At 45.9% G+C, this 17,093-nt stretch overlaps 1 protein-coding gene across 2 annotated transcripts in view; it reads right to left on the reverse strand.

Annotated features, from left to right (window-relative positions):
* The window catches only part of FLT1 (fms related receptor tyrosine kinase 1), a 389,921-nt gene that overhangs the window by 85,171 nt on the left and 287,657 nt on the right, over nt 1-17,093 (reverse strand). For both annotated transcript variants that reach the window (XM_085621641.1, XM_085621640.1), the window contains 2 exons: nt 8,928-9,041; nt 5,572-5,660 (listed from right to left, as the gene is read on the reverse strand). In XM_085621641.1, the coding sequence (XP_085477767.1) occupies nt 5,572-5,660; nt 8,928-9,041 (203 nt within the window). The remainder of the gene's footprint in view (nt 1-5,571; nt 5,661-8,927; nt 9,042-17,093) is intronic.

Below are 17,093 nucleotides of genomic sequence, written 5' to 3' on the forward strand. Positions count from 1 at the left end.
TTGGGTAACAGTATCATGCTGGTGTTTACTTGGTTAAGAAATGGCAACACTGCAGCATTAAGTGCAACTTAAAGAACACATTTGTTTTTTCATACCTCCAGGTACCATGCAGGGGTTTCTGAGGATTCTTCCCGGGTGAATTTTCAGCAAATATAGTGGCAAATAGTGCTATTTCAGTGCATTAAAACATTAGCATTGATCAAACCCAGTTGCGTAGCTGGGGGGCCAAGGGCCATAATGGAAGCATCAAAAAGGCCTCCTCTGCACCAAGCGAGTGCAAGGATTGCAAGGCCAACTTAAAAAAAATGCTGCATTTTAGAGTGCAATTTCTCTATGAAGGTGGTGGAAAGTTCTATCAAGTTATCCAACCATCTCTCCTGGATGCTTCACTCAAAAGACTTCATTTGAACATTTAGACCAGCTAGTCCCTTTTAAAGTAGAAATTGTCTAAACACTGCTGGATTCTCCATTGAATTCTACACGGCACTGCGAGGAGGTAGGAATGCGGAGTTCTTGGGGATATTTACTTGTTTATAAAATGTGTCCATTCAAGAAATATTGTCTCATTTTAAATGTTTAGCTTGATTTACCAACAGGTATAGAACAGGAATCAGCAAGGCAAGACTTGCCCACTCAGAATATATCCCAGAACTGGCCCAGCCCCAGCAGAATGGTGAGCCCATTCCGAACAGGCCTGGTTTAAGCTGAATGACAAACTTCTCTTATTCAGAACAGACCCAGCCCAAGCAGAAGGGCAAGCTTCCCTTATTCAGAACAGGCCCAGCCCAAGCAGAAGGGCGAGCTCATTCAGAACAGGCCTAGCCCAAGCTGAAGGGCAAACCTCTCTCATTTGGAACAGGCCCAACTCAAGCAGAGGGGCAAGCTTCCCTTATTCAGAACAGGTCCAGCCCAAGCAGAAGGGCGAGCTTCCCTCACTCAGAACAGGCCCAACTCAAGCAGAGGGGCAGGCTTCCCTCACTCAGCACAGTCCCAGTGGAAGCAGAAGGGTGAGCTCTCCTCATTTAGAACAGGCCCAGCCAAAGCAAAAATGCAAGCTAATTCAGAACAGGCCCAACCCAAGCAGAAGGGCGAGTCTCCCTCATCCAGAACTTGCCAAGCCCAAGCAAAAGTGTGAGCCTCCCTCATTCATAACAGGCCCAGCCCAAGATGAAGGGCAAGCTTCTCTCATTCAGAACAAGCCCAGCCCAAGCAGAAGGGCAAGCTTCCCTCACTCAGAACAGGCCCAGCCCAAGCAGAACAGGCCCAGCCCAAGCAGAAAGGCCAGTTTCCCTCATTCAGAACAGACCCAGCCCAAACAGAAGGGCGAGCTCATTCAGAACAGGCCTAGCCCAAGCAGGAGGGCAAACCTCTCTCATTCAGAACAGGCCCAGCCCAGCCCAAACAGAGGGGCAAGCTTCCATTCCTCAATACAAGCTCAGCCAAAGCAAAAGGGCAAGCTCCCTTTATTCATAACAGGCCCAGCCCAAGCAGAAGGGCGAGCTTCCCTCATTCAGAACAGACCCAGCCAAAGCAAACAGGCGGCCTATCCTCATTCAGAACAGGCCCAGCCCAAGCAGAAGGGCACGCCTCCCACCCTCAATACAGGCTCAGCCTAAGTAGAAGGGCAAGCTCCCCTCACTCAGAACAGTCCCAGCGCAAGCAAAAGGGTGAGCTTTCCTCATTCAGAGCAGGCCCAGCCAGAGCAAAAATGCAAGCTCAATCAGAACAGGCCCAGCCCAAGCAGAAGGGCGAGTCTCCCTCATTCAGAACATGCCAAGCCCAAGCAAAAGGGTGAGCTTCTCTCATTCAGAACAGGCCCAGCCCAAGATGAAGGGCAAGCTTCCCTCATTCAGAACAGGCCCAGCCCAAGCAGAAGAGGCAGCTTTCCTCCCTCATAACAGACTCAGCCCAAGCAAAAGGGCAAGCTTCCCTTATTCAGAACAGGCCCAGCCCAAGCAGAAGGGTGAGCTTCCCTCATTCAGAACAGGCCCAACCCAAGCAGAAGGACAAGCTTCACTCCTCAAAACAGGGCCAGCCCAAGCAGTAAGGCAAGCTTCCCTACCTCAAAACAGCCCCAGCCCAACTAGAAGGGCAAGCCTCGCTCCTCAAAACAGGCCCAGACCAACCTGGATGTCGAAAAACAGACTTCAGATCAACCCCACAAAAACTGAAATTATGTTATTCGGACAGGCCCAACTTCTTTGGTCACCTGATTGGTGGCCATCAGAACTGGATTTGGCCCCGGTACCCAAATTAGTGGTGAAAAACCTGGGAGCCCGCTTGGACTAATCCTTTCCTATGACAGAACAAACCTTAGCTATTACAGGTTCTTGCTTTCATTTGCTGCATTTGCTGTGAAGAGTCTTTCCTTTACTACCACTCTCCTGAAGGAAAACACTTGTCCAGGTGCTGGTCATCAGCCGTTTGGACTATGGCAATTAGCTTTTGGCCTCCATGAATGATAAGCTACTCTCTAAGCTTCAGATAGTTCAGAACACCGGCGCTTGTTTTGTATGTAACCTCACCCCTGGCGCGGCAACTGCCTCTCTTCTTCAGTCCTTACACTGCCTGCCGGTGAGAAACAGAATTTTTTTCATCATCTGCTGTTTAATCCACAACGCCCTCCATGGACTAGGACCTACATATTTATCCTCTAAACTTTTTCTTTACACCCTCCCAGACTTTTAAGATTATGTGACAAGGCCTGGCTCAGGGTCCCTAGGTTCAGAAAGGCCAGGTCAGATTGCAGATCGCTCTCCTTCCTTGCCCTTCATCTTTGGAATAAATTGCAATTGCATCTACGCACCTGTGAAAATCTCTCCCACTTCAGAAAAGCGCTTCAGACCTACCTATTTTAAGAATACATTCTTTTTGCCTGTTGTCCATCATCTTGGTCTCGCATCGAAATACCCCTTTGGAAGTGACTCGAATGCATAGTAAATTAAAATAACATTACAAGGGCAAGCCTCCCTCACTCAGAACTGGCCCATCACAAGCAGAAGGGCAAGCTTCACTAACTCAAAACAGGCCCAGACCAAGCAGAAGGCAAGCTTCACTCCCTCAAAACAGGTCCAGCCCAAGCTGAAGGGCAAGCTTCCCTCCTCAAAACAGGCCCAGCCATACAGAAGGCCAAGCTTCACTCCTCAAAATAGGCCCAGCCCAAACAGAAGGGCAAGCTTCTCTCCCTCACTACAGGCCCAACCCAAGCAGAAGGGAAATCTTCAATCTCTTTCGAAACAGGATCAGCACATGGAGAGGTAGAAACTTCTCTCACTCAGAACTGGTCCAGCACAGTCAGAAGTGCATTCAATGAGGTATCGGAATAAACAAGGCGCAACTGCAAATATGTTAAGTAGAGGAGGTAAGAACCCAAAGGATTCAGTATGTCGAGCCTGCTTAGTGGACTGTTTGTTTTCTATGTTTCACCCAATCCGAGTGAAATTAGATATATTTTTTATAGTGTCTGTAAGGAGCACTTGTTAAACTCTAACATGAGTCTAGTCATGTGGTGGTGGGTATAAGGAAAACACACAGAACTTTGACAGCGCATACCTCTCTTATGTAGGATATTGAAAATAAGTGTGGGCTTCAATTTAGATAATAATTTTACATGATCAATTTTTTCATTTCCAAATACACACAGCAACATACTGTACTGTTGGGCTAGGTAGATTTCATAAAGGAGACATTGAAAGATCCAACAAACTTTTTCGCATAACGACCCTGCGGCTCATCCCTGGACTGGTCTGACCTACCAGAACCAACCTCGAGATGTTGTCCATTCCCCGAGTCCCTCCTCTTCCCCCTTCTCTCTCTCCTGTCTCATTCACGCTCTCTATTTTAAAATGCCTTCTCTTTTCTACTCTCGCTAGACCTCTACTCACTGCTTTATTTCTGTTGTGTGAGCTGCTGTCTGATTCTGAAGCAACATCACAAAATAAGACAACTCAAATAATATAGATACGGGATATACACATTATACAATAATGCACAAAAGTATTGCAATGCATACATTTACGAGGACGGGTCCACCATAAGTAACAAATATACAGGAATATAAAACTTGGGTTGCTCATTCAGAGTAGTTGGGATCTGTTAAACAATAGAGTCCGCTCATAACAGAATGTGACGCGGAAGGTATTTGTAATCCTGTTTAGTCGCCCTCATTTGCTTGTTTTTATCCTGTGCATCATGTGTCCTGTAGCTCATGCCATCACTCTAATTTTCAATGGGTGCTTTATATACAATTGTGTACTACTGTCAAACAATTGAAACCACTACTGTGAATACTAATTACAAATTCTTGAAATGTACATAGTCTTCACTTTGAATTTACGGCAATCAAAGGGCATCCTGCGCACAGATTTTTGTGATCATTTCAGCTACGAAGGATATGCCCATTGTCTTAATAAATCTCGTTGGAAATACAAAGGTCATGCTTTTATTTCAATGGAATCCCCATGGAGGGTTTTGGTTGGAATTCTGTTTAAATCTGGTTCTTCAGCTATAAAGCCATGGGCCTGGTGAATTACAACCGCAGATGTAATTTACATCACAATAGGTTATTGTACATTGCCTCAAAGGTATTGACTTTTAAATGATACAATCTTTGATTTCCGCCCTGCTGAGAAGACATTTCCTTAAAGGGGAGGTTCCACCTTACACATCTACCTGGGCATCACGTAGCCCACTGTACAACATCCCAGCATCAGTTGTTATTTTGTTCCAATTTAACTTTTGTAACTTTTTTCCCAACTTTGCCAGCTGAAATTAAAATGTGGCTTTCACTGTCTTTCTTCCCGATTGCTAAACTCGGATACATTTCAAGTGGAAGAGAGCCACATGTTACTGTGTTGCTCTATGTGGTGCACTCATGCAGAACAAATCACACACGTGCCCGCGCACGTATTGTGTGCCATTCATTGCATGAGAGATGCGTTAGGTAGAACTTCCCCTTTAAATTGTTTTATGGGGTAGACGCTTAGGAAATGTGTGTCTGTGGTCACACAGGCCTGAATCCTGAAATGATGCTCCTGCTCAGCTGGGAGCATTGTAATGACTGCTGGTCTTTTAGGGGGCGCAGGATGTTAGGGTATGTTGGGTGAGCTATGGAACACGTGAGGTGAGATGGTGTGCACTGGCACCACAGAATGCCTCAAACACATCTGAAACACCAAAGCCAAGTTTAAAAACCTCTGAGGGCCCAGAAGGCCTTGCGTTTCCTACCTTTGGGAAGTTCATTACTGAGAGGGCAAATAGATCTACGTCTGCAATAAAAAAGTCGATTTTTAAAACCTTGAATGTTCAGCCTCGTCTGGAATAAACCGCAAAGACTAACATTTGTGCTACAGATTACAACCTGATTTTTTGATCTTGTGTTTGAAGCAGTGCACTTTTAATGAATGTGTTATGTGCTTATTCATAGAAGTTTCCACAGAAATTGGTTTGTTTGTGATTTATTGAAGGATAAGTGACATATGATTCGTCGCTTTTCTAAAACAGAGTGGCCCTAATATAGCTTCAATGGAAAGTTCTTAATGCTGAAATTGGTGGGTCTGAACCTTCCCTTACCTTACTGAAGAAGAAGAAATCCCTTTTGCTTTTGAGGTAAGCAGACAGATTCCCATACTTGCAGTATTCAACAATGACCATTAGGGGGCCTGTGTAATGGAAAAGAAACATGTTTTAAGAGATGGTGATGAAATTCAGTTTTAAGTGAGTTGCCATAGCCACTTCTGGCTTGTAAAAAATAATAAGTTAACTCAACGAAAGTCAGCTATCTCACATAGTTCAACATTTTCCTTGCCAACGTGGCAGCTATACCACCTGACATGCACAGAGATGCCCGACTGCGAGCAGCCCTAAAAGTGACAGACCCCAGCAGTACAGTGAACCGAGAGTCATCTAAACCCTGTCAAAGCATAGTGAGAAGAACATACACCTAGGACAGACATCTGCCTTTTCCTTCCATTCTTTTTCACAGGCAGGGGGGTATGTCAACAACATTTTAGAGATAGTGAAAGTGACCCCATCTCCCCAATACCTGCCTCCCAGACATCATCGGAAGTGATATTACAAGACACTTGACACCCAGTGGCAGCAACTAGTTCTTTTGTTACAACCTTTTTTTTAGGTCTCGCCTGGCGTTAGCAGCGCGCATGCGCTGCCTTCGCCATTGCGAGTGCCTTTTGCAATCGATTCAGCCAAAGCTTGTACGGATGGACAAAGATGGCTGCTCTCGCCATTCAGCCAAAGATAAACATGCATGCATATGTGCACGTGTACATACGGACAGTTGACAGTCTGACGCCATCTTGTTTTGCTTGTGCCATTGTCATGGCAACCAGCGCGTGGGGACCGAGTAAACTGGACCACTTAACAGATCGCAAATCACTGCATCAACGTAGAGGAATAATTATGGCACTCGACTGCAAGCGTGCGCTCCCCACTGCGCTGACCAAAAACTCTCTTTGCCCCCATGCGCAAGTGCGCGTCGTGACTGTTACTTCTTTACTGTCAGCCCCTGAAATGCCACTCGGCTCCGATTACCTTTGAAAGGGAGTCTCCGTTGTCGGGGCCGGCCCCGGGCTAAGCAGCTTTCTTCCTTCGCTGCTCCCCAGCTCCAGATACGGTGTTCGGCGGCGACAGGGGGGGAAGCACGGAGGCCTAGTTGCCAAGAGACGCCCCGCGCCTCCTCCACTCCCAGCGTTGCTTCGGCCAGACGAGCCCCTTCGTTACCAGGCAACGCCCGTGGTTGGGTCCAATCCCAGCGCGGCGGGCCCCTGACGTCAGGGGTTCAACAAGGAAGCACTTTGGAGACTCCGTGTGTCCTTGGTGCTGCGTGCTCCTCTGGTCAGGCCTCTGCCCTTTCTACTCCTCCGAAGGCTCTGTCCCAGGTAGGGCTCTCTGCCCAGTACTCTCTCTCTCCATGGGCTCTCGCTGCTCTGAGTTCGAGCGCCACGAAGCTCTCTGCTCTGATCTCCCGTGTCTCTCTCTGCCCTCGGTCCCTGAATGCTCGCGGATACTCTCTGCCCTCCCGTGCTGGCTCTCTCGGGCAGGGAGCCATCTCTCCGACCTGCAGGAAGCGGAGGGCAGAATGTGTCTGTGACCAAAGCCAGCTGGGTCCGGGGGCTCAGCTGTCATCCCGCAGCTATGCGAGTCATTACATCACTAGGAGGCAACTGAGTGTGCTGGGACACCGCGGCCAAGGGGACGCAGAGAGGGCGGGGCAGACACAAGGCTGGGGTCACCAGTAGGAGGCAGGCAGGGTGGACGGGGCACCGGCAGCACCCAGGCAGGGGGAGGGGTATCAATAGCACTCAGGCAGGGGGTCGGGCACAAACAACACTGAGAGGGGGGCACCAACAACACTCAGGCAGGGGGCGGAGTACCAACAGTACTCAGATGGGTGTGGGGCACCAACAGCACTCAGGCAGGGGCACCAACAGCACTCAGGCAGGGGCACCAGCAACACTCAGGCAGTTGGTGGGGCATTAACAGCATTCAGACAGGGGGCGGGACACCAGCAGTACTGGCAAAGATGGAAGACAAAAAAGTAACAAAGAGTAACAAGCATTAAAATGCAATAGGTCTCGGCTTTTATTAAGTTAAAACCATTTGCTTTGCTATACAATACCATTGGAAAATGGCTTTAACTTAATCAAAGGCGAGACCTATTGTATTTTCAATGCTTGATTTAATAAACAGTGACTGATAACAGGAATATACACTAAAAACTAGCAACAGTAAAAGTTTTAAACGATCTGATTCCGTTTTTTTTAAATGAATGATCGCAAGTCAGCAGCACTCCAGAGGTGTTGGAAGCCCAAACACAGACATCTTTAAATGTCACTCATGGTCACAGATGATCACGTTTGGATCTTTCTGCCAGCACAACATATCTCTGTCTTGAGCTTTGCATTCCACAAACAAAACTCAGAAAAAATCTTACTAGCCACAATGTGAGCCAAAAGGGTATTCCCTGTACTGGGTACATACACCAATAATGCACCACAGCATTTGTGTTGCATGTGAATGCTCTATAGAATATTCAGGGTGGCTTAGAATCTCAGTGCAGGAGATGTACTGTAATCTGGAAGGTCCATCAGTACAGAGTTACAGGTAAGGAGACCAGAATATCCAGAAGAGTGACTTCTAGAGGAAGGGCTAAGTAGTCACAGGTGATCTCCCATCTGCAAACCTGGCACAGCAAATATAAGAGACTTTTCGGATAGTTCGCAAGGCCCTGCAGAAGAGTATGGTGGAGGATATGTGGGCAGATGAAAGTTTGAGGGAGTGCGCCCATAGAGGAACAAGTTGCAGGCACTCTCTATATACACGGAGGGGCATATGTACAAGCCCCTTGCGCCAACGGAGCGGCACTTTTTCTTTATACGCTCCCGTGGCGGTATGCCATCCATCATATTTACAAAGTGGCATTAAGCCACTTTTTGTGTCTTACACCACTTTGTAAATATGCTACCCTTTCACGCAGGTATCTGCCTGAAAAGGGCGTGCAATGGATGTTGATGTGGGCGTTCCACCGCAGCACCCATTGCTATTCGATGCTGCCCCAAATTTACAAGGAGGTGTACATGAGTTAGAATGGCGAACAAGGAGAAATGCTTTAATTTCTCGTTGTTTTTACATTCTATGCACACAAAGAAAGAGCAAAAAGCCATTAATGATTGTTTATGTGCAGGAAGGTGTCTCAATTTACTCGCAGTAAAAAACACAAACTGTGACTCACAAGCAATATATTTGTTGACAAACAAGTTATGGGGAGATTAAATCAACTGGAACTTTTTCCATGGCAGATGATTTTATGCTGCCACTCATTTCTGACAGTACAGCTTCTTGCGTCTACTTTCTTTGCTGTAGAAAACACAAAATGGCTGCGGGCGGCCGCCATGCTGATGGTGCTTTACCTCCTTGCCTCGTGCAGGCACCAAGCAGATTCACGACATTGAGGTGATGGCCAATGTGAATCAGGATTTTCAGCTCTGTCATCAAAGCCTTGTGCTCGCTGGCCGTCGCTCCCTCTGTGAACAAAGAACATTGGGCGAGACATGAGAGCTGGCCATTTCTAGAAGGATCTCTGTCACCACTTCTGGCCTGTTCTTAGTAACTCAAAATAAACACCTACTGAGTAAACATCGCCCAAGCCTTCTTCCTAAGCCAATGTGTGTGTTTGTATTGTGTAGCGCTAACCCGTCTACAGTGCAATGAAGCGCTATGCAAGAGGTGGGCAATATATGGCGTGAGGAAGAGGTAGGTGGGATATGGCAGAGGATGGAGGAAATTTGCTTTAACGGGCTAGATGGGTCGCATAGCGAGAGAGAGAGAAAGAGAGAAGGAGACAGAGTGAGAGAGACGAGGGCACCTACACACCCCTGGGTTGTTGCACTTAATAAGTACCTCCACTATGACTATAATATCTTAGAGGACTCCGGTTACTGAATGACCACAGAGTTTCCAATATTCCAGTCATGTGAAAAAGAAGATATTGTTGTATCAGGACCTCCTACCTGTAGCTGCACCTAACCAATGGCTTACGCAGGTGCTCCCCTCCACAATTATTGGGTACCTTCAACCTTGTGTTGAGTTCCTGCAAGCTTAATACCCTAGTCTAGAGAAGAGAAAATACAAGTGCAAAAACTAAAAGCAAACAGCAAGACAACTCCCTGGCCCTCAGTCACAGAGCCATCATACAAGTAGAAATGCTCAGGTAAGACATCGAGGCACATTCTGACTGCATCCACATATTTTCAGTAAGGTGGAAATCCCATAGCTGGTAATCCACCAGCAAAAGAATTATCCTATTTAAAGTTCTCGAACTGGATATCATAGTCACTGTAATGCACTTTAAAATGACCAGCAGTAAAAAGGCTTACAGTAGCTAACTGACACCAGGGGTGCAAATCATGTACATCTCTTTCGGTTCACAGCTAATATCTTGAGAACTACTACTGCCCAGCATATCAGATGTAAGAATGGCACGTATGTTATCTGATCCTGTTACTGTACTCACCATACATGCTGCATAATGTGCAAAGACCCAGCGTACTTTAGGTGCCGCGCTAATACACCCTAATCTGCATGTTTTAAAACATTAGCTTGTACAGCCCAGGAGCAAAATCTAAGGGTCTGATTTAGATTTCGGCAGACGAGTTACTCCGTAACAACAGTGACGGATATCCCGTTCGCCAAAATACAAATCCCACAGGATTAAAATTTCGGCGTACTGGATAACCGTCCAAGCAGAGATATAGATCACACATGGGATTTATATTTCAACGGACGGGATATCCGTCCAAGCAGAGATATAGATCACACATGGGATTTATATTTCAACGGACGGGATATCCGTCATGTTGTGGCGAGTAACCCGTATGCCAAGATCTAAATCAGGCCCTAAATCTAGGGGTGATACAGCACCCCTTAATGTAGTAATCATATTACAGATTTGGGTATTACCTTTTGAATTAACCTGAGACAGAGTGTATGGGGTCATGAAGTCAATCGAAGACTGAAGAAATAAGGATTTAGAAAAGCTCATAGGTCTAGAAAATTATATTTCCATGCAATAGCACATTAAAGTCATATCTAATAGCTTTGTAAATGCTTGATAGTTGTGGTAATCGAGCTAATGGTTGTTACGGCTGATGGTGGTACTGGAGGTTGTAATTGGTATTGGTGGTAGTCCTATTGGTAGTATTAATTGGTGGTGATGATGGTATTTGTGGTGGGACATGTGTTGATAGTGTGGTATTGATGGTTTGTGTACTGTGGTTGTAATGATATTGGTAGTGATTGTAGTGTTTCTGAGTAGGTGGTATTGGTGATGTTGATAATGGTGGTATAGGTGGTGCTGAGGTACTGGAGGTGGTGAGACAGATTTTAGTGGTGGTTACTATTAGTGGCATTGATGGTGATTGTGTTGGTGGTGTCAGTTTTATCGGTCGTAGTGGTACTGGTGTACAGTATTGGTGATAGCATTGGTGGTGACAGCGATATCGGTGGTGGCTGTGATATTGTTATTGGTGGCGATGCAGTACTGGTGGTGGTGTGGCATTCATATTGATGGTGGTGGTGATGGTATTGGTATTTGCAGTATTTTTATTGTGGTGGTGGTATATTAATGATGGTGTTAGATACTATGGTAAAAGTAATGGTGGTGGTGGTGGTAGTAGAGTGATTGTTCTTTTATGAATATAAATCAGCACTTCAGTCATTGCGATGCACTGCAAGCGCTTCAGAGGAAGTGGAATTATACATCAAACAGACAATAGCATGAGGTGAGAGAGCATACTCCTTTCATTGGAGCTAAAATCAATCACATAATAGGTAAGTACAGATTAGGTAAACAGCAAAACCTGTATGTATCTAAACCTAAAACTGAATACAGTCCAAGTTATAAGCACTTGCCCGCTGCTTCTTTTGCATGCATTTCTATCTATCGGGTCTAACATGTTACGCTAGGCTCAGATTATAAAAAGTGGGTGGCATGGACAGCAGAGAATGATATGCATCTTTTCTATCCAAGCATATGAATACTGAGACTTTTTACTAATATGTTACCTGATAACTTTGTGGAGAATGGACTAGGCCAGTTCATGCACTGTGGCCCTGTCCACGGTCTGTGGGCATTACTTATGGAGCAACTAAATCCCATTTGTTAATCTGAACCATACGAAACACATTCCAAGACATATTTATCGTTATGTGATGCAGCGCAGTAAGTCACCTTGCTGTGCTGTATGACAGGGAGAGGGCAATTATGCGTCGTATTTAACATAATAAGACACATTCCTGCCTTTCCCGAATGCTGGCGCACAATGTGCTGACTAGCGCCGATGCAGGCACTCTTGCACTATGGTGCAAGGGTGCCTGTGTTGTAAGCAGGATTGTTCTTGTGCAGGAAGGGGCACCTTCCTGCACAAAAACAATCCCCGGAGGCATTTTCCTCTTTCTATGATTGCTGTAGAATGCAAAACACATAAAAAGTGGAAAACTCTACGAGAACTAAACATATTTCTCCCCATTATGCCTCACCTGGGAAGGCATAGAAGTTTTGGTTGATTTCCAGGTCTACCAGTTATAGTAAATCTGGGAATGCATCAAAATTCATGGATTTTACGTGGGAACACCCACGCTCCACCCATGGAACGCTCGCTGGGGCAGAGTAACAGAATGCATCGGTTTGCGCTGCCTTGCATAACTTTGGATTTATCAAACCACTCAGGGCGATGTAAGGTGGCTTTGTGTGGATTGATAAATCGCACTGGGTTGCATCGCGCTTGCATCCCGTTGCATGGCGCAAACGCGACACATCCCTTTGATAAATATGGCCCTCAATGTATAGAGGTATAAGCAAGGCTCTTACTAAGTACCATTCATATTCAGAACTGCACAAATTCTGGATCTCTGATGTAACATTGCTACTTATACATGCTTAGCATGGGTGGCAGGACCGTCAGTCCTCATACTTCTTGTTAGAAATTGAATTCCTGGTTGCCTGAGGTATGCACCCAGGCCAGGCAGGAACCACCATTCTAGTCAGGGTAAGCTATATACACACTAAAAGATAACCTGTGTTCACCCTCTGGTAGCTTGGCACAGAGCAGTCAGGCTTATTTAAAGAGGCAAGGGTATATTTACTAGAACAAAACGCAGTGCGGTGCTGCAAGCCATCTTGCTGCAATGAGCAGTGTCATTAGGAAAGTGCATGGATGCATCATATTTACAGCAATACGACGCATTCTTGTGCTTTCCTCTGCTCTGGCGCATAAGTAGCTGCCTAGCACCTACGTAGGCACCCTTGCATGATTGTTTTTGTGCAGGAAGGGACACCTTCCTGCACAAAAACAATAATTGATGGCATTTTCCTCTTTCTATGTGTTCTGCAGAATGCAACACACATATAAAACAGCAAAGAATGAGGAGAAATAAAGGTATGTTTCCTTGTTGCACCACTTTAACGTCTCCCCTGGGGAGTCATTAGAATTTGACAAATTCCCAGGTTTCTGAAAACTTGTAAATCTGGGAATGCGTCAGAATCCATTGCGTGGGCTTGTAAAATTGCTCAGCATTATGCACCACTGGAACATCAAAAAAAGTGATGCTCCTGAGGTGCAGGGGTCTTGTAAATATGCCCCTCTATGTGTAAAGTATTTGTGCAACACACTCCCATAGTAACACAATGACGACACCCCAAAAAGACTCCACACAGGTTTAGAAAAATAGATTATTATCTTCTGAACAAAACAAGACCACAACGGCAAAGATCCATGATATAGAAGTTGAGATGTTGAATTTTAAAGGAATAAATGCAGTAAAGCGCTTAGAAGCAATTTAGTGCTTAAAAGGCTACTTTAGGTCATGCTGGACTTGGGCAAAGTAAAAGTTTGGGCCGATTGCGAATGTGCGCCGGCCGGCTACAGGACCCACACAGGCCCCGGTGAACAAAGTACCTTTTCTTGTTGCAAACAGCGAGATGTGTCAATGTCAAGGCTCGCAGGTGCAGGAAGCATCGATCTTCTCCACACAGTGAGAGTAATGCATCAGTTCCGGAGATGGGTGCCAGAGTCGAGAGGCATCAAGCGAAGCCCAGGATTCTTCCATGCAGTCGAGAGGATGTGTCAATCCCACCAAGCTGCAGCGGTGGCAATACACTCTCTGATGCGTCGATCTCTGGAGGCAAAGCGCTGGTTCCGATGCGATGCACTAATTTTGCTCCTGCAAAAGGGTCAATGTGCTGGATCTGCTACACGCAGAGAGGAGATGCGTTGAAATCTGTGTTGCAAGTATTTGGGCCACTTCCAGTGAGCCAGGCACAGAAGCAGGGGTAGAGTCTTTGATATCCCTGAGTCTCAAGCAGCAGGTGGCAAGTCAACCAGCCCTTGGAGATCACATGGAGTGAAGGCAGAGTCCAGCTGTCCTTCAGCAGAGTCAGAGAGCAGCAGGGCAACAAACAGAAAAGCAGGTCTTCCAGATCAGCAGTCCAGTTGAGTCCTTTAAGCAGCACAGCAGTTCTTCTAGCAGAGCTTTAGTTACAAGTCCAGTAATGTACGATTTTAGCGGGTCAGAGACCCAGTACTTATGCCCAAAAGTGCCTCTGATGTGGGGGTGGCTTCAAAGCAGCTCTCTGAAGTGCAGAGTTACCCCGTTCAACCCAGTTCTGTCAACAAGGATATCTGTGGGGTGTATTCCGAACACTGCCTATTCAAGTGAAGTGTTAGCCCATCCCTTCCATCCTGCCCAGGCCATCAGAATGCAGATGTATGTAAATGGGTACTCAGACACACCTATCGTTCCTGTGTTGTGACTATCTAGAGGGAATGCAGAAAGTGTAGCTGTCACCCACCCCAGACATGTATTGGAGACAGGCTGTAAGGCACATAGAGCAGTAAGTGCCGAGAAATGTCCACTTTCTAGATGTGACATTTCTAAAACAGTAATATTAAGTCCAACTTCACCGGTAAAGAGGATTTATTATTACCATTCCAAAGATATTAAACATGAAAAAGCTACTCCTCTCTGATCAGGAATTAAAGTTTAAAAGTGTATTAAGGAATTTCCAATGCTAGCCCAAGAGAGGGGTAGGCATCACAGTAGTGAAAAACGAATTTGGGGATTTGTCAATACCAGGACATGTAAAGATTAAACACACATGCCCTACCAGTTACTTACATGGCACCGTGCCCTTAGGGCCTACTTTAGGGCTGATTTATATATAATAAAATGGGGATTTAAGGCTTGGCAAGTAGTTTTAAATTCCAATCTGAAGTAGCAGGCAACTACACACACATGCCCTGCAATGACAGGCCTGAGACAGGTTTGAAATGCTACTTATGTGGGTGGCATAATCAGTGCTGCAGGTCCACTAGTACCATTTGACTTACAGGCCTTGGGTATATGTCATACCACTTTACAAGAGACTTACTAGTAAATCAAATATGCCAATCGAGTATACACCAATGTCACCATGTTTAGGGGAGAAGCACTTTGCACTTTAGCACTGGTCAGCAGTGGTAAGGTGATCAGAGTCCTAAGGCCAATAAAAAGAATCAGCACAACAGGAGGTAAAAGGCAAAAGGTCTAGGGAAAGACCACCCTAAGAATGACAGGTCTAACACTTCTCAACAAGAGTAGTGATGTATAGCTCATTCATGTTGAAATCTAGTGTTACCACCAGTAGTCAATTATGTTTGTCATTTATGTTTTCAATGATTTACTGTGTGAACTGAACTGCCAACTCAGCACAGGTCATTGTACTCCTTGTGTGTTGTGAAACTCCTATATAGTAGGATGATACAGTGGCGTCACTAGGGGGGTGCGGGGGGTGCGGACCGCACCGGGTGACACCCTCACGGGGGGTGACACCAAAGGGCCGGTCCGGTCGGTGCGTGTGTCACTGTCTGTGGTGCACTGCAACCGTCCGTCCGTGCACAATGTTATGAAACGAACCAGCAGTCCAGATTAGAAACTGAAACGCAACGACGACGCGCGCAACCTAACCTTGTTCTATTCACAGGAGGTGCCTGTGCGCAGCGCGCACTGTCTCCTCCTCCGCCGCATCTGCGCGCCTCGGCAGTGACGTCACGTCGTCACTAGAGGGGTGCAGTCGGCGATGTTGTTACGGGTGGAATCCGAATTCAGTGCAGGGCGGGGGGCGATTCCATTATCATCGGTAAGGTAAGGTTTCAGCTGCCAGTGAACTGAGAGTCGTTATATGGCGTCACAACCCCTGCACGCATCATTCAACCACGCGCTGTACATATGAAAGGTGTGTGAGCGAGAGGTTTCCATGGCATTATTTATCTTTAATGAACATTCTGTGACCCGTCTTCAGGAATCTTCGCTCTCCACAGCACTGGAGCTGTTGCTTATAGCACCTGATTCTTTGCCGTTTTATATATCAATTTCAAATATGCACCTCAGCAGCGCCTAGAAGCTTCTCATGGAATCCATACACCCAAACTTAATAAAGTATATGCAAAAAAAAGATCGGAGGTTAGAACAATTCGAAAGATGAAGGCACTTGGCCTTGGAAATAAAGGATAAAATCAAATGTCCGCAGTAGCAACACCTAGGATAAATGCACTCGGCTGCTGCCTTGGACAGGAGGACACCACCCTCTGGTCGGAGCATGGCATATGACTTGTGTGACACTTCCAACACAACCTCTGCCCCAAAGCGGTGCTGCATCTAAACACGACCCTTTCTCGTCCCACCTAGACTGACGGCAGAGCTGCTGGCAGACCAGACAGGAAGAGCGAGGATGGAAAGCCCCAGAGGGAAGGCGACTTCCAGGTCAGGAAAGGCCATCACGTGTGAGATTTTAAGGGTTCTCCCAATTACATTTCAGACTGAGCCCCAACCATTAGACCATTCTAAGCAAAGCCATGGCAGAGGAGACGGAAGGAAAATAACCCATATTTTAAAACGAACAAAAGCGTTCTTACTCAAGCTCACAACGTTCTTCCATACCTTGGCAGTTATTGCTTTCATATAGCTTTATATAGCATAGGTATGGAGCGCTTTTTAGCACCAGTTACATTATACAAGGACACATTCATTTTTTGTTTTTTAGGCACAGAGATATTAAGGGATTTCCCTAGAATCACAGGATGGCGAGTAGAGGTGGGGAGCCAAAAAATGAACAAGAGCCGAGCCAAGTGTCTGGCTCGGCTCTTAGAGCCCGTGTACGAGCCGAGCTCTGGAAATGTCTGCTGTACAAATCATACGACAAACATCACCTAAAATAAGATAAAGTCTCTTCGAAGTTCAAAAAAGTGTATTTCTTTAACATGTGGAAGCTTTGACATAAGTACCTCACATTATAGCACTGCGCTGAGAATTACTTATTAAAAGTAAGAGTTTTTATAAATGAACAATTAGTGAACGAAGAGGCAAAGCCTCTGTCATGTAAACTCTGTAGGTGGCCCAGATTTTAGAGCAGCCTTATAGTCCTTAAAATCTTTCATTTGCTCCCCTGTGAAATGGATCCAAAAACTGAAAATCACTTTTGCTGGAAAATCAATGTCGTATTTTTCTGACATTTTATTCCAAAGTGCAGCATCGGGAATAAA

The sequence above is a fragment of the Triturus cristatus genome, chromosome 8, assembly GCF_964204655.1.
Source record: "Triturus cristatus chromosome 8, aTriCri1.1, whole genome shotgun sequence".
NCBI classification, from domain to species: Eukaryota; Metazoa; Chordata; class Amphibia; order Caudata; family Salamandridae; genus Triturus; species Triturus cristatus.